We start from the raw sequence: 21,920 nt of genomic DNA, 5'->3' as shown, positions 1-21,920 counted from the left end.
CGCCCCTTCGGGACACCGTACCTCCAAGAGAGGGAGAAATTAGTTCGGAGTCTGGAGACATCGAAGTGCTGCAGAACTTTCTGAAGAAGTATATTTCAGAAACAAGTAACTAACTTCAATAGGCATTTATTTAAAATTTTTTACTTTATTAAAAATAATTATTTTTTTAAAGTGACGAATTTTAAGGCAGAAAACGTACTGGTAAAATGTAAAAAAAAAAGTGTTTTACTGTAGTAAAAGCACATGAAGGTTAAACTTAAAAATCATATTCAATACATTTCAAATAGATATGGTCAGATGGTTTTAAAAGTTTCTACCCAATTATACGAGTTATTTTTTAACCCAGCACTGGATGAGAAAGGGACAAACCCAGCCTTTGGAGTAAATTAATCAAGAAAAAGGTATATTTCAGCCAACAATGGGTTAAAAGCACCCAGCATAGGTTAACAATGTTCGGTTCGTCCCTTTTTGACCCAGCACTGGGTTTAAAATAACTCAGCATTTTTTAAGAGCATAAATAAAACAAATATGAATTATAATAGATTAATTTATAATAATTATAATAATATAATGAAATTTGATGACATCATGTTCTACATAAACAAGTGCTCTGTAAGGAACCACAAAGGACATTGAATCTTAAATAGAAAAAAGTTATCTCGGGTTTTAAGATTCCTCCTCTACGTGGGCTTGGCTAGATGATGGTGATGAGGATTGTGAGGGTTGGCTCATGGCTGTCGTCCTCCTTTTAAAAAGTCCAAATATATAAGATAAAGTTCCCAATCCTGCTGAAACTGTGGCGATAAGCTATAGAATCAGAGAAGAACAGAATCAGAGAAGGTCAATGTAAACATTCAAAGGAGATATTTAACAAGACTTTAAGATGTCAAATAAATCAGATTAAGGGGCAGTATTATCCCCTTCTGACATCACAAGGGGAGCCAAATTTTTCCATGTTTGCAAAGAATGGTTTACCAAAACTAAGTTACTGGGTTGATCTTTTTCACGTTTTCTAGGTTGATAGAAGCACTGAGGACCCAATTACAGCACTTAAACATGGAAAAAGTTATGAAGTTATGATTTCATGATATGATCCGTTTAAATGTGAAATCTAGACATTCAAAGCCATTGATCATTATGACATTAACACAGCAACTCCAGACGTTTTCCAGTCATGAAAATAAGAACTCAAACAACCAGGAGTTCATTCAGGTAACTTCTTGGACCAGACATATGAATGCAAACAAAATGCAAACATGAATATAAAAGGTAAATTAATATTAGAGGTATATACGATGCACAAACCTTTATTGCTGTATTCTTATCCATTTGGAAGGATTGCAGATGTGCATTGAAGAGCGCCAGTGTGCACGGCAGGTATGCATCAATGCTGTTGGTTTCTATACATCTACAGCACAAAAACAGAAGAAGACAAATCCAACAAGAGTAAAACAGTGAAGTAATATTTCAAAATCCTATTATAAAACAGACAGTCTGTATTCTGACTGAATATTAAATGTAAAATTATTTATTGATTACTGATGTTTTAACTGGATAACACATTAATAATATTAATAATAATAATAATAATAATAATAATAATAATAATAATAATAATAATAATAATAATAATAATAATAATAATAATAAAATAATAATAATAATAAAATAATAATAATAATAATAACAATAATAATAATAATAATATTATTATTATTATTATTATTATTATCAACACTTAATTTCTAATGCACTTTTCTTAATCCCAAAGTAAAAGTCTGCTGGTCTTCTAGGGCGAGTTATTTTGTCTCACCTGTGAAACAAGGTGGTGATGAGCTTCTGTTTGTCTGTTAGGTAAAGATGAAGCAAATCGAGTTCAGAAAGCAGATCGAATGGCAGAGACTCTCCCTCCTGAACCAGCAGGCCGAGGTTATACCAACCCTGAGGAGATACAAGTTATTATTACATCACCAAAAACATGCAGAACACACAGAGAACATAAGAAATGCACAAAAAAACCCCACAACCAACTGGGCATAACTTCTAAACATTATGGGGCGGTGTCTAGTCCTAGACTAAAATAAATGTAAGAGCTGTCCAAACTAAAAAACACCTTGCACTGACATATCTTAAAATACATCAGTGCCCTTTGTTTTGCTTCAAAATGCACACAAGTAATGTTTTTAGTAATGCATGTTTGTTAAAACTAGTTATATTTCATAATTAAACTAAGGTTAAGATAATCCCTGTCTGGGAAACCACCCCTAAATGACTGGAAATCAAATATTATTGATCATTTAGTATCAGCTCGTCTCTGTCATCACGTACCTGTGGATCTTTCTTGAGAGCTGCTTGCTTGTACATCTTAGCTGCATCAGATACCCGTTTTCTGCCAGAAGCCTGTCCGTCATACAGCATATCTCCCATTCGGATCAGTGCTGAGAGGGAAAAAAGATCAACAGTATACATAAAGGATCATGCATCTCAGGTGCATTTCAGTTTAAGTGAAACATGACTGCCGCCCCTGTGGTTTCACATTGAATAACATTCAACAGCAGAATTCTGTATTCTGCTCAATGTCCCTTTATTATTTTGAAGACCTATGGTCAAAGGTTTTGTGGCTTATATTTATTTCTTAAATCGTAGTATATTTACCATAAGGAGAATGATCTTGAGCCTGTATGGACATGTTATAGTATCTCAACAAGCAGTCAGTCACCAGCGCTGGATTCAGTAAGCGCTATAAAGGAAAAAAAGTAAATGGTCAAAGTTGATATGCATTTCAATTTCAAGAAAGTTTTTAGACGGACTCACAGTATTGAGTTCACAGAGGTACGCCACATTAAACTGAGCGGCTTCGAAGCCACTCTCCGCCGCACTGAGATAATAAATCAAAGACATTATCCTGTAACAAAAGAGAGATAGCGTGAGAGAAAGCGAGAGAGAGAGAAAATCCTGTTTGCAACAGCCTTTTCTGATTTAAATCTAATATGAATGCCATTAATATTTTAAATTTTTAATGAGAATTGCAGATCAATTTCCTCATTGAATTTTAAAGCATTACCAATCTCCTTTCAGATAGGCATTTAATCCTTTTCTTAAAACCGTCCCCAAATATCCATTCTGTTCAGACGCCCATTTAACCCACCTGAAGTCCAGAGAGATAGAAAACAAATGAGAAAAATCTATATACACTAAAAATATCTTTTTGCACTAACATTTTTACATTAAATCAACTTTAAGTAATTTCAATTGTATTGACTAGTGATGAGTTGTTGTAACTTATAAAATAAAGTTGACCTAACGAAAGCAAATTCAACTTGATTGACTTGAAATGACTTATAAATCCTAGTTGATTACCACTTTAAATAGGTCAGAGGATTGGATTGTATTATCCTGCAGGTATTTATTTTCATTAATTATGTGTGTGTGTTAACAATTTTTATTGTTATATTATATTATATATTATATTATTTATATATTATATTATTTTTATATTATATTTATATTTATATTTTTATATATTTATATTTATATTTACATTTTTATATATTTATATATTTGTATATATCTCAATACGTATACATATATACATACATTAAAAAAAAAAAAAAAAAAAAAAAAATAATAATAATAATAATAATAATAATAACAATAACAATAACATGTAAATGATATACACACAAACATAATTAATGAAAATAAGTATATTTTTTGTTTGTTTTATTTTTTTCCAATTGTCTTTTTGTTATTGTTGTTGTTTTTCATTATTGTATTTTATTTTGTTAGTTTAATTAATTTGGCAGGGAGGGTAATTTTGGGGGAAAAGTTGTAACCTTGATTGTATAAAGTATTTTGTCAAATTTTGGAAATATTCATAAATATAAAAAATCCTAGTTGAATAAACTAAAAAAAAGTAAGTGCAAACATTTTCTTTTACATAATTATCCTTAAAGGAAACCACCACCGCTTTCCAATACTTGACTACGTTCCCACCTCAACTTAGACGAATCAACACATATGTATCCTTCTCCAATGCATGCACTCAATCCCTGTACAGCGCGTTGTGAATGTGTTAGCATTTAGCCTAGCCCCATTCATTCCTTAGGATCCAAACAGGGATGAATTTAGAAGCCACCAAACACGAGTAAGTATGGTGGCACAAACCAAAACGTGGTGATTTGTAAGCAGATAAAAAATAAGAACTATTGTATAGCGGAAGAGCACTTAGTTTGCAGCACTTTGACCACGGGCGCAAAAATATTGAGGAAAGTTTGAGCGAGAGGGGGAGGAGTCAGGAGTGATGATGTTACTATACGCTGAAGTTGAAGTGCTGCAAACCAGGTGCTCCTCCACCACACAACACAGCACTCAATTTTCATCCGCTTACAAAAAAGGCAACGTTTTATTTTGTGCCACCATACTACGTAACTACTCATGTAACAGTCTTTAAATAGGGAAAACATGGAAGTGTTTGGTGGCTTCTAAATCCATCCCTGCCCGGATCCCAAGGAATGAATGGGGCCAGGCCAAATGCTAAATATACAAAGATAAAGTGCACAAACCGAAAAAAGATAGGTATGTATCAACTTATCCAAGCCGAGGCAAGAACACAGTAAAATACTGAAAAACTGTGGTGTCCTCCTTCAAAAATAACTGATACGAGTTTGTGCACCTTCAAAAACTGTAGGTCTTAGGAGGTATTTGCTCTAACATAAAATAAATCATTTTTTGAGTTTTATTTCAGTCTGTGAGAACTTCATACTTACAAAACAGCATCAAGTGGACGTCTGGCAACTTGACCAGGAATCCCATGAATCCATACATTAGCCAGTGCGATACCACCATTCACATGTCCTCTCTGAGCTGACCTCAGGTAACACTGATATGCTTTAAACTGAACACAGTCCAATAAATTACGCCAACTCACACACGTGCACCTCATTTAAATGTGAAAATCATGCAGATTAACTACTAATAAATGATGATTATGTTTGCAGAACACAATGTTTATATGTTACACACATCAGCATTCAAGGACTTGCCTCATCTGCCGGGTGTCCAGGATAGAAACCTTGGTGGAACATAGCTCCTAGATTCATAGCAGCTTCAGCATGACCTTTAGCATCCGCCTCCTCCCACAGATTCACAGCCTTCTCGTAATCCTTTTCAAAATGCTCATAGTACCAACCAAGAGCTGTGATGGCGGGAACGAGCCCCTGCGAGACAACAACAGGGTCATGAGATCATAACAGCAAAAATAAATTCAACTGATGATTTTACTATCAAACATACAGTAGAAGAATAAAAATACAGTCAAACACATGGTCCTGGTAAAATATTGCTTTAGCAGTGCAAAGGTCATGGTTTCGACCTAGAGAGAACAAACATCAGGATAAATTGTAGGCCTATTGTAATGCACCATAAGTTACTTTGGAAAAAATTATATTATTGTTAATGTGTAGTTTTAGGATCTACAGTAGAGATGCCATATTGAAAAAATGAATAGTTTAAAGGGACACTCAGTTTTGAAATCCATTCAGCTGATCTCCGGGTCTGGCGCTAGCACTTTTAGCATAGCTTAGCACAATCCATTGAATCTGATTAGACCATTAGCATCGCGCTAAAAAAAAACCCAAAGAGTTCCGATATTTTTCCTATTAAAAACTGGACTCTTCTGTAGTTTCATCGTGTACGAAGACTGACGGAAAATTTAAAGTTGCAATTTTCTAGGCAGATATGACTAGGAACTATACTCTCATTCTTGCGGAATAATCAAAGACTTTGCTGCCGTAACATGGCTGCAGGAGGAGCAATGATATTACGCAGCGCCTAAAAAAAAAAGTCCCCTGCTATTGAAAGTAACCAAGGGGACTATTTTCGGGCAGTGCGTAATATCACTACGCCTGCTGCAGCCATGATACATTAGCAAAGTCACTTATTATTACGCCAGAATAAGAGTATAATTCCTAGCCATATCTGACTAGAAAATCACAACTTTTAATTTTCTGTCAGTCTTAGTACACAATGTAAATACAGAAGAGTAAAGTTTTAAATAGGACAAATATCAAAAATCTTTGCTTATTTTTGATCGCGATGCTAATGGTCTAATCAGATTCAATGAATTATGCTAAGCTATGCTAAAAGTGCTAGCGCCAGACCCGAAGATCAGCTGAATGGATTCGAAAATTGTAAAAATCAAAATGTTTAACTCCAGGAGAGCTGGAAAATAAGCATATTTTCAAAAAAGTGGAGTGTCCCTTTAATATCACAAGTTTTGCTGGATTATTTTCAACCCAACATTGGGTCAATAAAGCTGCTGGGTTAAATTAACTCAGAAAGCTTTAGATTTGACACAACAATATATTAAAACATCCCAGCATTTTTGGTTGAAACAACCCAGCGAGTTGGGTTTATCCCCTTTTTGAAAATAACGCATCCCTTTCTGGGTTGAAAATAACGCAGCATTTTTTGTGTGTGTACAATATGAATATCAGTGACAAATGTGACACCTGCAAAACATACCTGTTCTGCTGCTTTCTTCAAGTATGAAACGCCCTTCTGCACATCTCGTGCAACTCCTTGCCCCTATTTAAAGCAAGAATATCACAGCAACACTTCAAACTCTCTACAACAGTTCCCTCTACTGGACAGATGTGATATTACTGAGAGATAAATTATCATGAAGCATAACTGCACTTCTTAAAGCCATAAGAAACAAGTGTGCACAACATATTACAAATACTTTTTTTGCATTTTATGATCAAAAAATATTTAAAAAAGCAAATCTTACCGTGAGGAGGACGATGCCGTAGTCGTACATGGAGGCGGGATCATTTAGTCTGGTGGCTCCTCTCTCATAGTGTTTAACGGCTGTATGAATATCTGGAGATACACCTTGCTGACCCCAGAACAACATGCGACCCATCGCTTGCTACAGAGAACATCAAAAACCATGAATAGAAACCTTAAAAGGTGAGATGTTTCACAGGATGGTGGAGTATCTTTAAAAAGTGTTCGGTGTTTAGTACCTCTGCTTCGGCCACTCCACTTCGTGCCTGAAGTTTGAGCCAGTGAAACAGATCGCCATTCTCACTGGTTTGGGCCTTCAAGGTCGCCTCATCATTCAAGCGTATTAACTCTACAAATGTCTACAGAGAGGATGAAATTTAACAGATTTGCAGGGTACCAAAGATGAGATCAGGTGCTTTTATAGAAACACAGTGAAACTGCACTGAACATTACTTATAAATCCATAATCATTTAAAAGTATGATTAAGTTCCATGTAGTGCAAAAGGTTGTATAAGGTTCTTCATATGCAGCAATGCCATAGAAAACACATTTTTGGTTCCTCAAACATCATTTAGTCATCTTAGAGAAACAATTTCTTTCATACCTTTTTTATATAATCTAAAAAGTCGTTTTCACTACAAAGAGTTAAGTGTCCTTACCTGTTCTGGCGTGGGTGTTTTATGATCCGTGCTGGTTTGTCTTGCGATGTTGATGTAATACGCATATGAAAGCTCATGGTCCGGCATCATATCCACATCACCAACATGGTGCATGTGTCCTAAACGCAGTAAAGCCAATCTCCAGTCCCCCTGAGCTGCCAACAGGGACAGCAGCCAAGCCTATGGTGCAGTTCATTGGGTTACATTTTAAAGTGCACACATTGCATATATAACATTTAGATTTCCTTGTAAAAACAAATCGAGCCTTTCAAATGTTCTTTTTTTGCATTTAATTCTAAATAAATACCTTAAATATGAGCTAAATGAAAAAGGTTTATTTAAAGGGGCCGTGGCACAAGACTTTTTTTAAGATGTCAAATAAATCTTTGGTGTCCCCAGAGCACATGTGTGAAGTTTTAGCTCAAAATACCATACAGATAATTTATTATAGCATGTTAAAATTGCCACTTTGTAGGTGTGTGCAAAAATGTGCCGTTTTGGGTGTGTCCTTTAAAATGCACATGAGCGGATGAAGTGCAAACACTGATCAAAATGATGGTGGTTTGATGAAATTGAAACTTAATTGTGCTCTAAATTATTTTCTCTGTGCACTAAATGGCAGTGCTGTGGTTGTATTAAGGGGTGGTATAATAATAATAATAATAATAATAATAATAATAATAATAATAATAATAATAATAATAATAATAATAATAATAATAATAATAACAATAATAACAATAACAATAATAAGACCAATAACAATAATAAGACCAATAACAATAATAAGACCAATAACAATAATAAGATCAATAACAATAATAAGATCAATAATAACAACAATAATAAGATCAATAATAATAACAATAATAATAATAATAATAATTATTATTATTATTATTATTACATAATTATAATAATAATAATTATTATTATTATTATTACATAATTATAATAAGCGCTGCTTATGGCATCATAACGAGAGCCAAATTTCAATGTGCGTGTAGAGAATGGTTTACCAAAACTAAGTTACTGGGTTGATCTTTTTCACATTTTCTAGGTTGATAGCAGCACTAGAGACCCAATCATAGCACTTAAACATGAATAAAGTCATATTTTCATGACATGGCCCCTTCAAAGTGATAGTCCTGGCCAAGCTGGGATTGATGGTCTTGCGCACAAGGTTGAGGATTTATGGATCACTTTTTGTAAGGTTTGAACACTAAACAAATAAGGCAACACATTATCTTATTTAAAGGGAAAGTTCACCCAAAAATGAAAATTGTGTCATCATTTACACACCCTCATGTTGTTTTAAACCTCTATTAGTTTTATTTTGATGGTAGGCACACAGCTGCTGTAACCAATGATTTCCATAGTAGGAAAACAAATATTTGACAGTAGCCATTGAATTCCATCATATATTTTTTTCCTACCATGGAAGTCAATGGTTACAATTACCTGTGTGCTTACCATCATTTATCCAAATATCTTTTGTCTTCATCGGAAAAAAGAAATTCATACAGGTTTACAACCACACAAGGATGAGAAAATGACAATTACATTTTTCGGGTGAACTATACCTTTAAATTGTTAAAAATCTCTTTCCTTCTCGTATGCAGTCGCATGTTCCTTCATAGCCTAATCCTGTAGAGCTACTAGGCCAGGAGTTGGTGACTTTGCTTAGTAAAGAAACACTCGCACACAAACAGTATGCATCCTACAGAGCGTCAAGTCAAAAAAGACGGCGAAAACAACGTGCAATTTTGCTTTGTATGGACAATGAGGTACATTTATCACTACAAGTTACCCTGGACTCGTTTATCCAACAAACCCATTTCTGCAGGTCACCATTGTTGTTATGGTTGTCAGGTAAAAAAAAAAAAAAACCATTGTTGTGTGAATGAACAGCCAAAACGCATACAAACTTTAGGAACATTTCCAACAAAAAACAGTAAAGGCAAACTACATATCCTAATGTTTGATCAATTGTTACATCACCCCAATGTTGCTTTTGATGAAGCACCTGCTAAATGAATATGCCAAAATAGAAACACACCTTGTATGGCTGTCTCTTAACGCCAAACCCACTGCTATAGAGAACAGAGGACAGGTGAAGTGCTCTGTAGTCCCCCAAACATCCAGACTGCAGTAAGAAAGGCATCAGTTTGTTTATAACATCCAGTCCATCAGCTGCGCTTAGTTTACGCAGGACATAAGAATACAGCACCCGGCCCACCGTAGAGGCCATCACGCTACCTACGAAGACACACCATATAAACACAATATAAATATTTTTTTATTTTTACGTTACATTTCTATTGGGTGGTTTCTCGGACAGGGAATATCCTAGTGCCAGCCTAAAATGCAAGATTGAGCTGCCTTAATTTAAAAATGTCTTGCACTGACACGTCTTCACATACTGTATATCAGTGCCATTGTTTTGGCTCAAGATGCACACCAGTAAGGTATATTTATAAAAAAAAACTAAATGTAATTTATTTATTTATTTATATTTATATTTATATTTATATTTATATTTATATTTATATTTATATTTATATTTATATTTATATTTATATTTATATATTTATATTTATATATTTATATTTATGCATTTATTTCAGCTGTTGCCATGTTAAGGTTGATGCAAGCGTTAATTTTTTTGCCATTTATTGTACATTCATAATTTCATTTGTGTGGTGAAACAAACCATATTCATGACGAATTTTGCTTTGTATGCAGTGTATAACGTACCGTGTTTTTGTGACAGCACCTTAGTCAATCGTGCCACTCGACGTTTGTAAGGATTTACTGGTGATTCGATGAAAGTACATTGTTCTGTTGTGATCTCTGTACTGTGATTCAGTAGCAGCTCGGTGTATGTGTCCAAACAACTGCCTGGAAGTAAACAGTAATGTAAAAGTAAAGTTTTTATTAATGCTATGTTTTAATGTGACATTTGATAAACATAAGGGAAACTTACCAGACTGCCTCTTTAGAGTGTGACGTGCATTGAAGAAAAGCTCGGATTTGAAATTTTGACATGATTGCAACCATCCAGTTATATTCACCTTTGCAATTATATGAGGAAGTTCAATCTCAGCCTGCAGGAAATAAAGCGATTTTGTGATTAATCCAGAACTACACTTTCTTTTTTCTGCACTTGAATGCACTATAATTAGCTTTGGATAATGCAAAACGCATAAAATGTAAATGGAAGTACACACAGATCATGTAAGTGATCCTGTTAAAAACATGTCTGTTTTGCATCACACCTTAATTTGTTTAATTATTCTTAAATTAAGATATCATACCGGGTCAGCCGGCAGCCCCTTTGTACGATAAATTGTAGTCGGTCCATAATATCCTTCAATGCCCCTAGTAAATTTACCACCACCAATAACAAAATAGCCGTGGGTGTCATCCAGCATAGGGTTAATGCCAAACCTGTCACAAACATCACAAAACATCACAATCTTTCTATTGAAAAAGACAACAGTATAGTGAAACACAACAGTTTAGTGATGTCAACAAGATGAAGGAACTTACACGTGCTCAAAACTTTTTATAAACTGCTGCTGTCCATCAGTGCATGCAATTGAAATCTTTGCCTAGAAAAAAAAAGTAAAAATTTTGATTTTTTAAAACAAAAAGCAAAAAAAAAAAAAAAAAATCTCTGGCCCAAAATAGGTTTTAAATTAAATAGGTGATAAATACATTTTGTAGAAATTATATACATTTTTGCAGTTGAAAATATCTTTGTAGACACCTTTGTAGGTCTTCCAATGCGACGTAAATATAAATGCTTTCAAATAAATTGTACACATTTTACAAAAAAAGGGCAAAATATGTGAAAAATATTTTTCGTAAACATTTCAAAATATATTTAAGCACATATATTTTTGCCAATATTTTTAAATATTTTTAAAATTATGAAAATAATTATAAATTTGAAAATATATTTTTTGACATATGGGTTGCAAAAGAAGAGTGGACCATAAAGGTCTACAAAGAAATGTAACAATTATATGATCCATGTGCTAACAAATAATAAATCCAGCACGCTAACATGCATTTCATTTTAGGGTTTAGTTAGCGAAGATTCACATTTTTTAAAATGTTTTGAATGATTTACTTTAAACATCATGGAAATACACGAACTGTATAAAAAGCAACCTACTATTTTATGTTTTGACTTGTGATAACTTGACATTTATTAACTTAATTTGTTAAGTCAAAGTAACATATACACTGTAAAACCTAACAGTTAACTTAACTCAAACCATTTAAGTAAACCGGTTGCATGAGGCCATTTAAGTTTTAAAACACATACATTTAAGTACTGTGAACTTGAGTCATGTGCAATTATGCACTTATATTTAAGTAGTGTGAACTTAAATGTAAGTGCATAACTGCATATGACTCAATTTGTTTAAGTTCCCAGTACTCAAATGTATGTGTTTTAAAACTTATGCAACCGGTTTACTTAAATGGTTTGAGTTGAGTTAACTTTTAGATTTTACAGTGTATGAATAATTTAATATAGTTTTTTTACAGTTCATATAGATATAAATATTTTAAAGATTTTTGAAGAAATACTGGATTATTTGCATCTAGGTAGCATTCGAAGTTGGTCTCTAGCTCCCCAAGGAACATTTCCGATAACATTTAAATTGCAAAGATTAAACCAGTCTCATTTTAACATCCAAAACGAATACAAAAATATTACATCATTAGCACATAATGTGTGTGGTTTGCACATATGCATTAATAATCATTCCAGTCTCACCAATCTTCCCAAAATCTCCAGGCTGAGACGACACCACTGACCAACAGGAACCTTGAAAGGCGAAAGAAACGCTGACGATTGACCAGAATCTCCGACCAACTGCACGTGAATCTGACCTGAATGAATCAGATAAATGAGCAAACCCAATAAGTGATCATAAAATAATGTCAATAACAGTCAGAGGTCATCCAAAGGTTGCATGCTCACCGGCGTTAGTCAGGAACAAGGCAGGTGTGGTATAATTATTCTCAGCATCAATGTGGTACAGAAGGCCACACAGATGACTACTGCAGGGTTTCATCAGCCAAACCCAAAGTGAAAAGGCACACCTAAAAATAAATAAAATCAGATTGCTAGCACATTTAGACATTTGACTATTGAACAGGGTTCCCACGGGTCCTTGAAAGGGGGGGGGGGGGGCATTCAAGGCACTGGGAAGTTTTTGAAAATATCCATACTTAGAAACAGGTCATTGAAAGTGCTTGAATCTATTTTATGCAAGAAGTTTTCTGGAAACAAAATCCATATTATTCCCTGTGTAGTGTTAGATAATATCATAAAAAATCTAGACTTTTAAGCACACGTGCTAAACTGTTTGCTTTAAGTGCTTATATCTTCTGTATTCTGAGAACGTTGATTTATACCAAAATGCTTTGTTGCAAAGTTGTGTTTGACACATGAAAACATCTCGGGTTATGCATGTACTATTGTTCCCCGAGAAGGGAACGAGACGCTGCGTCTCCCTTGCCATACTTCCTGCATCCCTGTAACGCTTTGGCAATATTTCAAATAGCGATATACTTCCTGGCTCCGGCATCACCCTGTCTTTGTCGTTAAGCCTCACCATTGGTTGAATTTGATATACACATTCAGACTCACTTACCACTGGAGGCATCCCCAAAGTCTCACCACAGTGACGCAGCCCGAATTCCCTCAAAAGGGAACTGTAACAAAGTATCTTAAAAGGTAACACAATGTAACCTTGCTCTCACTTGAAACGTGTCCCAACATTTAGTTGAATTCGAGAGTATTTGACCTGGAAGGTCCTTGAAAGGTCCTTGAATTTGAAGTTAACTAAGGTGTCGGAACCCTGATTGAACCATCAGAAAAATCTATGCATGCGTTTTCTATTTTAGACGAGGGAAATACATGCGTTATAGATGTGACAAAAATGTATGAGACCACATTGTAGGAATTTTGTGAATTAAAATGCACAAACCATGAGCAATAGACCCCTTCACGGTTCACGTCACAGGCAGTTTCCAATGCGCATGTCAGGGTCAGAAAAGCCATTACAGCAGATAGAGTTGCGTATTATTCGGTATCGTCAAAAATGCCTACTTACGTCGTGGGTTGTGAAAATCGCACCAGGTCTTTCGTTAAGTTTTCGCGATTCATGCAGAATCTCAAAAACAAAAAAATACAACATCTGCAAGCAATTAACGTGCAGACTGGAACAATGCAAATATCAAAGAGGCTTGTGTTTGTTGTGTTCACTTCATTTGAGGTAAGTCATAATTTTTCAGCCCTGTTAGATTACATTATAAAGCCTGGATGGTATGAACAGTTTGACCCCATGCTGAGCGCGCACCCGATAGTCATTCAATGTTTACAAACTTTGAAGGGGTCTATAATACCCCATTAAGAAGGGATGGCTCTTTATAAACATTAAATATTTATTTTATTTTTCACGTGCGCTCATGAGGAAAAACAAAGTGGGCAACCCTGAAAACTGCACTTAAGTCAACTATGGAAAACGAATAAAAAGTCAGAGACCTTATATTGTATTTAAACAACCAAATATCGACATCTGATATATCAGAATAGTAAAATACTTTTGGTTGATACACGGAATTGCTCAAAAGTAACAAGATAGTCAGTCTTACCAGGGTTGGTAGATGGATTTGATTCTTAACCCTTCCAACATTTCACTCCTGAATGGCTCCAGGGTTTTTATGATCCCAAAATTCTCACCAGTAGATGCATACAACGTGGAAAGAAGAAAAGCCACCTCTTACAAACAGAGATTCAAAAATTAAATATAAATATGTGTGCCAAACTTATTTCGATTCAACACCAAGATGGTTTACTGCAATCAAAATGTGATTGTTGCTATTAACATTTTGCGAAGTCTCCTTAAACTGCGACAGCACTACGGTATTAAACAAGGATAGCACATGTACGTCTGTAAGATGTCTGGTAAAGATCTGGAACAGGCTACATCTGGTGTGTAAAAACATCTTATAAAAGCTGCTCTATATTCTAAATCAAAACCGTCTCGCAAAAACGTCTTCAATATGTCTACATGACATATTTTAGGAAACGTCTCAGAGACGTATTGCAGATGAGCAAACAATCTAAATAATACGTCCTGCAGATGTAAACGCAGACATCTCCAAGATGTATGTGTGCTATCAGGGATATAGATCTATGAGGCAGAACCTTAAAACAAGTTAACAGACAAAGATCATGGGCGGCCTCGCCATTACAGCCGAACGCTCACTGTTTACATTCATTGCTCATTTAAACAACACTTAGTCAACTAATGTGGTCAACCAATGCACCGTTTGAAAGATAAAAGAACACAAATTCATTTGCGTGTATGCATTCAACAATATAAATAACTTAGTAGGAGTTTTTGGTTATTCTGTATGAAGAGTAAAACAATGCAAAGCTATAACAAAGCGGACGAATCCTTACCTTTTTGTGTTCTAGCAACGAGATGTCTGGTCAAATAATGGTAACATGTATTGCTCTTCGAAGAAAAGTAGTCCAGTATCCAATATCCATAGTAAATATTTGCACAAAACACACTGACCGGTAAAAAAAAAAGGTTTATATGTCCATTGTTTACACCCTCGTATCTGGTAAACATGTCGTCATACTCCCGTTCACTCGACGATTATGTCTTTCAAAACACATTTTTCGATAAATCCAAACGCGTCAATGCATCTAGTAGAGTGTTCTAAACAAAATGAGAGTAGTTCAAGTCATTTCTGATAAAAACTACCCCGGCAAACTTATAAAATAGTGAAAGGGGGCGTGTTCTGCAGGTAGCGTTTGCTTGTGCGTATGCAAAAGTTTTTTATAAAAAAAATGGACAAATGACCAATTGAAATCATGTAGCGTCTAGTGACGTGTAGCTAATGATATGACGGATACACCCATGTGCGGATTTGCATAATGCTTGTATATTATAGTGTTGTTATCTGTGCGTATACATTAGCACTCAGAAGAGTTACGCACTCGTGCTCGTGCACATACAGGGCTTTGAGACGTCACCTGCTTGTTAGCACTTCTTACAATGGAACAGCATCGTGGACAGAAGTTTTTTTCTCCTACTGCTGCCTTGGAAGAACTTATGCGAAGCAGTGATGAAGAAAATGTTGAGGATACCGAAGAAGAAAGTGTTTGCAGTGTCGATTTGGAACAAGAAGAAATGTTTTTACACGGTCTAGATCGGTAAGTTATAAGTATTTTAGCGATCTGTACTGTATTATTCTTACTTCGTATTACATTTGTTTAGTGAAAGGCGTTTTATTACTTTGACTATTATACCTTATTAGTGCATTGATGCATCGTGTAATCAAAGTATTATTCAATTGCTAATATTGCGATATAACGTATTTGAAGGAAGACTAGTAACTTGCATGCGCAAATAAGGGCAAAATGTAACAAGCTCTTTCTAACTTGTTATTACAGTAGAAAGTGAGTTTCTAATACAGTTTGTTGTAGCCATAATACAGTTTGTTGTAGCCATTAGCATCACTTAGAAACACTTATGTAAAGCATATGAAACATGTTTTACTGTATGTAGAAAGTAAAAAGTTCTTATTGTGTCAATGGGAGGAAAATGCAGTGAATACGTGATAGTTCGACTGTGTAATAATATCTGTTGCATTAGAAGATGCATTTCTAAACCTATTTGTAAATGTCAATAGGGATGCTGACACTTCTGATGAAGAGTGGTTACCAGAGGCCTCTGGACCACAGACAAATCATTCCTGCCTTTCTAAACATCTTCACCTGCGTTTACCTGTGCCAAGGGAAGAGGAAAGAAAAGGACACAGATAGAATCTCCATCTGACTCACGCAGTACTGTATGGTTGGTGAAAATACAATGCTGTTTTGTGCATGTTTATTTAGAAAAGAAAACTGTACTTTGAGGCAGACTGTTGACAGATTATTGTAAGATAGTATTGTGAATGTGTGCAAATGGCATCACTAGAACAGGTCTGATGGTACATTACTCTGCTATTCATAATCCTAAAGTGTGAGTTTTGTGTATGAATAGAGCAGGCATGATGGTACATTACTCTGATAGCCATAATCCTAAAGTGTGAATTTTGTGTATGAATAGAGCAGGCATGATGGTACATTACTCTGATAGCCATAATCCTAAAGTGTGAATTTTGTGTATGAATAGAGCAGGCATGATGGTACATTACTCTGATAGCCATAATCCTAAAGTGTGAATTTTATGTATGAGTACAGCAGGGATGATGGGACATTACACTGCTATTCATAATCCTGAAGTGTGAATTTTGTGTATGAAAAGAGCAGGCATAATGGGGTCATTACTTTGCTATTCATAATCCTAAAGTGTGAATTTTGTGTATGAATAGAGCAGGCATGATGGTACATTACACTAATAGTCATAATCCTAAAGTGTAAATCCAATACTTTGTAAATAGTTTGTATTTTTGACTCATGTCACAGCACTGCCAAGCTATGTGCAATACTTTATCACAGTTTGTTGATAACTACTATATTGTAAACATATAAAAACCTATACATAAATTTGTTCTTTAATGTTGTACATTTTCCTAAACCATGCAAAATTATGTAAGTAAATAAAGACATTGTTTCATTTTATATGAGTAAGTAATTGGGTGTCCTTTTGGAGCCTTCAAATAGCACACCAAGAAAAATGCACATAAATACCTTTTAAAATATATCCAGAAAGTTAGTATTTTCCAGAAAAAACAGTGTATATTATTCTGTCACATACTAAATCAAAATAAAATGTGTGGAAATGGTCAGATAAACATGTTAGACCTCAATGTAGAAGGTGGTAACCAAGTGTCCCTTTGGAGTCTCCAAGTGGCTTTTTTTGGAAAGACACCCAGACATACACTAACAAAAAAGCTTGTAAAAACCTCATTTTTGCTTGTATCAACTTCAAATTTTACAAATAGACTGTCAAGACCTGTGAGTTTAGATCAATTATATTTTCAGGCTCATTTACCACTGGTTGGTTAGTTATTTTGCCATAGAAATGTAAGAATGAAATTATTTTAAAAGAGAAAAAATCTTGAGCGCTGTATTTCTGCTGCCATATCTATGAAATATTTATTGCTAGAACAGTTCTGCATTTCTAGTAGTGAAATTTGAAGTGTTAGCTTTCAAAAGACACCTTGGTTATGTTTGTGGACAGTAGCATGCATGAGCAACAGCCTTTTTATTTTGGGTATGCCATTTGCCAGAGTGGGGGGGGGGGCTGGCTCGACGTCTAAGAGGTTAAACAAACTTACTATAATTTACATATTCATTCACCATAATATTGAATTGACATGGCACTCACATCACATTTCATGGCCAAATACATTGCATTGTATGCTGCTTTAGGTTTTGCATTTATAAAATATGTTTACAACTTAATTAGATGAGTTGAAGTAACCATTGTAAAAAAGTTTAAATGACTTAAGTTGCAAATACATTATTTTGATTTCAAGTGTCATAAATGGTATAGGAGCAAACTATAAAAGCATAGCACTTTTTTTGTAAGAGGCGCAAAAGTCGTTACCATTTTCTTTTGCGCATTGTGGCCTCGGATCTCCACGGACTCGCCGGAGCAATGCTGCGTCCCAGCTGGCGCAAACCAGGTGCTGCTTCACGGGTCGACTCAGAGGTGTCTGAACGTCGAGGAATACGTTTACTCTAGCCAAGGAAAATCTGTCCGGTTCTGGGGATTCGTCAGAGCCGATCCAACCACGCAACAAACAACTGAGCACCCAATCTGAACCGCGTACCATCCAGTCGGGCCGATACACAAGCCAGTCGGGGAAGCGCACGGTCAACACTCTGGTTCTGGTACGTCCGGGCTCGCAGGTCCAGTATTTGTGGAAAACGATTACTGTGGAGCCAGTGTCGAAAGAAACCAGAAGCTGGACGTGCGCCACCGACGACTCAGAACAGGAGTAGAGGATGCGTAACGGATGCCTTGAGACCGGCGCGTCAGGTGCGTTAAGAAAAGCCACATCGCCTGTTAAATGGCTCAAGCATGCAGTTGAAGAAATCTGGTTGTAAACAAAAGAATAATGCGTTTCGATAACTAAAATAACAGGATATTGGAAAGATAATTTTAGGCACAGTACTTACCAAAATATAGAGAGGTAAACACAGCAAGTTGAAACTTTTTGCCAGCTCTCCCATTGTAAAATCATTCAATAGGCAGTGGTTAAAAAAATTTAATATTTTGCTGCGCTCATGGTGCGCAAAAGATTGCGTTATTAGTCTGTTTGCGCAATATCTGCAGCTTCTGGTTTCTTGTGTACGTGGTGAAATAGCAAAGCAGCCACTAAGGGACTTCAACAAGGCCGGAATAACATCCTGTTAAAGCGGCAGGTGTAGAAGCTTAAGTAAATAACATCGACAGTTCCACCCTTTTCTTATTGGATAATGATGATGATGCAGCAGTTTAAGTTGCTTCTCTGCCAGTAGCCTACTTTCTTATATGCATATGCCATGTAGGTTCTTATTTGCACATGTGATCTGACAAAATTGTGTCACTGTATTGGCAGTCGATTCAACCCTGATCACTTCAATTGCACGAAAACTACATATATAAAAATATATACTGTAGCATAGCCATTATCTTACTATGTATGTCTAGGTTTGGGTTTTTTTAATGACAGAGTCCATTGTGACACATACCCCATAGTGACATCATGCCCCAAACTATTGGGGTTTGTTGTCACAAAAGATCTTATAAACTTTTCTATAGGCAATAAATTGTGGAAAATTCCTAGCTTTTATGCAGCCCTCTCCCATATATTCATAAGAAATGTGATAAATTAATCATTTAAATCTCACTCTTGTTTTAAAACATTTTATTGCTTTCATGCAGGAGTGCCATAAAATTTGAAGACTACAGTTATGAACATTACAGATGCAAAATCATTTTTTCTCTTCTCACCTCTCTCTGTACAGTAAAGGCATAAACAGCTCAAACAGAGAATTGAGCGGGGACTATCTAAATCAAAACGTCCCCCGTCTGTTTTTGAGAACTGCTGTTGAGAACATGCATCAACACAATGGACCAGACTGATGCGCACGCACCGACACTCACCGATTAAACAGCTGCTTCGTGCAAAGGACGCACAAATGAGACAAACACATCTGTTTACAGTTTAACCGTTTGGTCGATATACATTGGTGGACCAATTATTACAAAACGACACAGGAAACAGACAGAAGATGACTCCGGGCCAAAACCGTACCGGATCCGCCCCAAAATCAGCAGCTCCGGTGCAGATCCGGGCCTGGGTCGTCTGCTGTCTGTGAATTTCGTGCAGTGCTGCTTAGGTTTGTCTCCGGGTTCGTGGATGCATTTGACTTCAAAACCTGTGGGTAAAAAAACAAATAAAATGCATAGTGACATCCCTCACCAAGATTTGTTGTTTTATTGGCTTTACTTGGAAAGTGTGCTTATAATTTTTAGTGCTCTTTAAAGATCAAGTTCTAAATATGTCAAATTAATTGACAATTTTTGACCTGGCCTGCTTTCGTATTTAATAAAGGAGCACCGAAATCGAAGATTAAACTTATTGCGAGTTGAATGGACTGGTTTATATGACTTAGTTCAAAGCTTCATTAACAAAATAAATACAAGCTCTGATGTCAGACTAGAATTATTTTACTGAAATTTAGACAAATTGCACCTTTACGAAAGCCTGGTCCAAGCCTCAGAACAGATGAGTGATGTTGCAATGCTGAAATATAAACTTGAAGTATTACATTTCTAGACAGGGGCTTTGGCACTTCCAGTTGTAGCAAGTCTTCTTCTGACATACAAGAAAGTTTATAGCGAAAAAACAACAAATTGAAACATTCATGTGCATATTCACAAACCACCTTATATTTTCTGAATGATTTGGAATGATCGACAAATTTTCTAATTGCTTGCTTTCAGTCACATCCCAGGAATCCCTGAAGCCTTAGACATACGTTCATTGCCTTGATTGGTGTAAACGGTTTAGCGTGTGTTCCAGCATGTTCTCAATTTTTCTTTTTGCAAATCAACATTCAGAAATAGTGCAACAGATTTAAGGGGAGTTTCGAACCCACAGTTCAGCCCTTTAACAGTTCTCACCAATGACGAACACTGACCGAGGAGTACCACAAAACGTTCATCTGACGATTTGTTTTAATGCTAAAAAGAAAACCAAGGAGAGAGTGTGCTGATAGAAACAAAAGAACCAGGTTATTGTGTTTAAGCAAAGGGGAACAAGAACCAAGCAAACATCTAGGAGCATTCAAAGTTCAATCAAACAAAGGCGAAGACATGCAAACTGATACGGATTACACAAGGAAAGAAAAGTCCATCAGAGGGAAGAATCCTTGGAAAGTCTGGCACCGTCTCCTGATGAATAAATAACGCAATACAATCCCTTTCAGAAAAAGTTGATGTTCCCAAGGGTGTTCTATCAACCCACCTACCCACCCAAATAAATCATGCTATTGTTTCTTAAGGTCGTCTGAAAAACATTTCCACAGAAACATAGTAAGAATTGTAGTTGTGCCGTAACTTCTGACGAGAGGGGGGAAAATCAAAACAATCATAGTAACAATACAACCCAAAGAAATGTGGGAAAACAAAACAGTTGTCCAGTTTATTTCTTCTGCTTCTTGAAGATCTTGAAGGTATGTTTCTTGCGACTGGCAGCTGAATCAGTCTCTTCACCTGTAGAGCCGCTGTCCTCTTCTAGGGGGCTCTTTTTTGAGGATATTTGGGGGTTGCGACTTCCCACCTTCCCACCGGTCTGTCCAGTGGGTGACGGCGTGTCAGGCTCCGTGGAGTTCGGGCTCAGGGAGCGCGAGGACTCAGACATGGACATCGCCACCTGCGAGCCATGGATCTCGCTCATGCTGGCGGATTTCTCGATGTTGGACAACTTCTTCATTAATATGGGACTATCGGGTGGTCCGTCGGGAGAGGCGCCTTCTTCTTGGACACGGTTGCCTCCGTTGGAAGTATGCGAGTGGGATGTCGCGCCTTCCTCCCTTGGGAAGGGGCCGTGCAGAAGGGAAGTGGGCTTTACAGGGAAGGCTTTGGAACTGTAGGATAGCCGTAGTTGCTCGCCGGTCTGGGATATACATAGGGAGGAATCGGAGTCGGAACGGTTCAGGTCCCTCTGAGAGAAATGGTGAGATTAGCTTTAAGAAGGTAATTACCCAACAACACACATTATAAATAACCAAGGTTTTGGTTTTAGTGTGAATGTGGAATAGTACAATAGTGGCCAAAAGTGACGGGACAGGAATGTGAGGGGTGGCATCGCCATATCAGGCTTGTTTAGTGTAACCAGCTTTGTTGAAAACAATAGGAGTGGTCTAGTTTTGCTTAATGTTGGGGTTTTGTCCAACTGACTTGTTTGGTGCATCAGGCATTAGC

At 36.2% G+C, this 21,920-nt stretch overlaps 2 protein-coding genes across 7 annotated transcripts in view; both read right to left on the bottom strand.

Moving 5' to 3' along the window:
- Positions 1–533: 533 nt before the first annotated feature.
- si:dkey-24p1.6 (protein sel-1 homolog 3) lies at positions 534–18,923 on the bottom strand. Of its 2 annotated transcripts, XM_055197218.2 has the most exons (23): positions 18,626–18,918; positions 18,051–18,543; positions 14,131–14,257; positions 12,452–12,573; positions 12,245–12,360; positions 11,005–11,066; positions 10,770–10,902; positions 10,439–10,559; positions 10,210–10,353; positions 9,512–9,711; positions 7,453–7,632; positions 7,032–7,151; positions 6,794–6,934; positions 6,526–6,588; positions 5,046–5,219; positions 4,770–4,897; positions 3,065–3,148; positions 2,815–2,905; positions 2,656–2,740; positions 2,329–2,438; positions 1,814–1,941; positions 1,306–1,408; positions 534–807 (listed from the first exon to the last, which is right to left on the bottom strand). In XM_055197218.2, exons 1-23 carry the CDS (start codon positions 18,677–18,679, stop codon positions 667–669), a joined length of 3,120 nt encoding a protein of 1,039 aa, XP_055053193.2. In that variant the 5' UTR covers positions 18,680–18,918; the 3' UTR covers positions 534–666. The 2 variants fall into 2 exon arrangements, with proteins under 2 accessions (XP_055053193.2, XP_073718761.1); XM_073862660.1 differs by lacking the exon at positions 3,065–3,148 and having other exon boundaries at positions 18,626–18,923.
- Positions 18,924–19,339: 416 nt separating this feature from the next.
- Positions 19,340–21,920, bottom strand: part of stim1a (stromal interaction molecule 1a) — a 68,160-nt gene continuing 65,579 nt past the window's right edge. For all 5 annotated transcript variants that reach the window (XM_073863190.1, XM_073863191.1, XM_073863193.1 and 2 more), the window contains one exon: positions 19,340–21,658. In XM_073863190.1, coding sequence (XP_073719291.1) covers positions 21,139–21,658 — 520 coding nt within the window. In that variant the 3' untranslated portion in view covers positions 19,340–21,138. The remainder of the gene's footprint in view (positions 21,659–21,920) is intronic.

The sequence above is a fragment of the Misgurnus anguillicaudatus genome, chromosome 24 (genome assembly GCF_027580225.2).
Source record: "Misgurnus anguillicaudatus chromosome 24, ASM2758022v2, whole genome shotgun sequence".
NCBI classification, from domain to species: Eukaryota; Metazoa; Chordata; class Actinopteri; order Cypriniformes; family Cobitidae; genus Misgurnus; species Misgurnus anguillicaudatus.
This window is presented reverse-complemented; position numbering and strand designations above follow the sequence as displayed.

Bases quoted from the DNA above. Each gene is read 5' to 3' on its own strand.
- si:dkey-24p1.6 (XM_055197218.2), bottom strand. From the start codon at position 18,679: ATGGGAGAGCTGGCAAAAAGTTTCAACTTGCTGTGTTTACCTCTCTAT. The intron at 2,906-3,064 runs GTAATGCTTTAA...CTTTTGTTACAG, and splicing joins GCCTATCTGAAAGGAGATTG to GATAATGTCTTTGATTTATT. The intron at 808-1,305 runs GTTTGTGCATCG...CTGATTCTATAG, and splicing joins ATAAGAATACAGCAATAAAG to CTTATCGCCACAGTTTCAGC.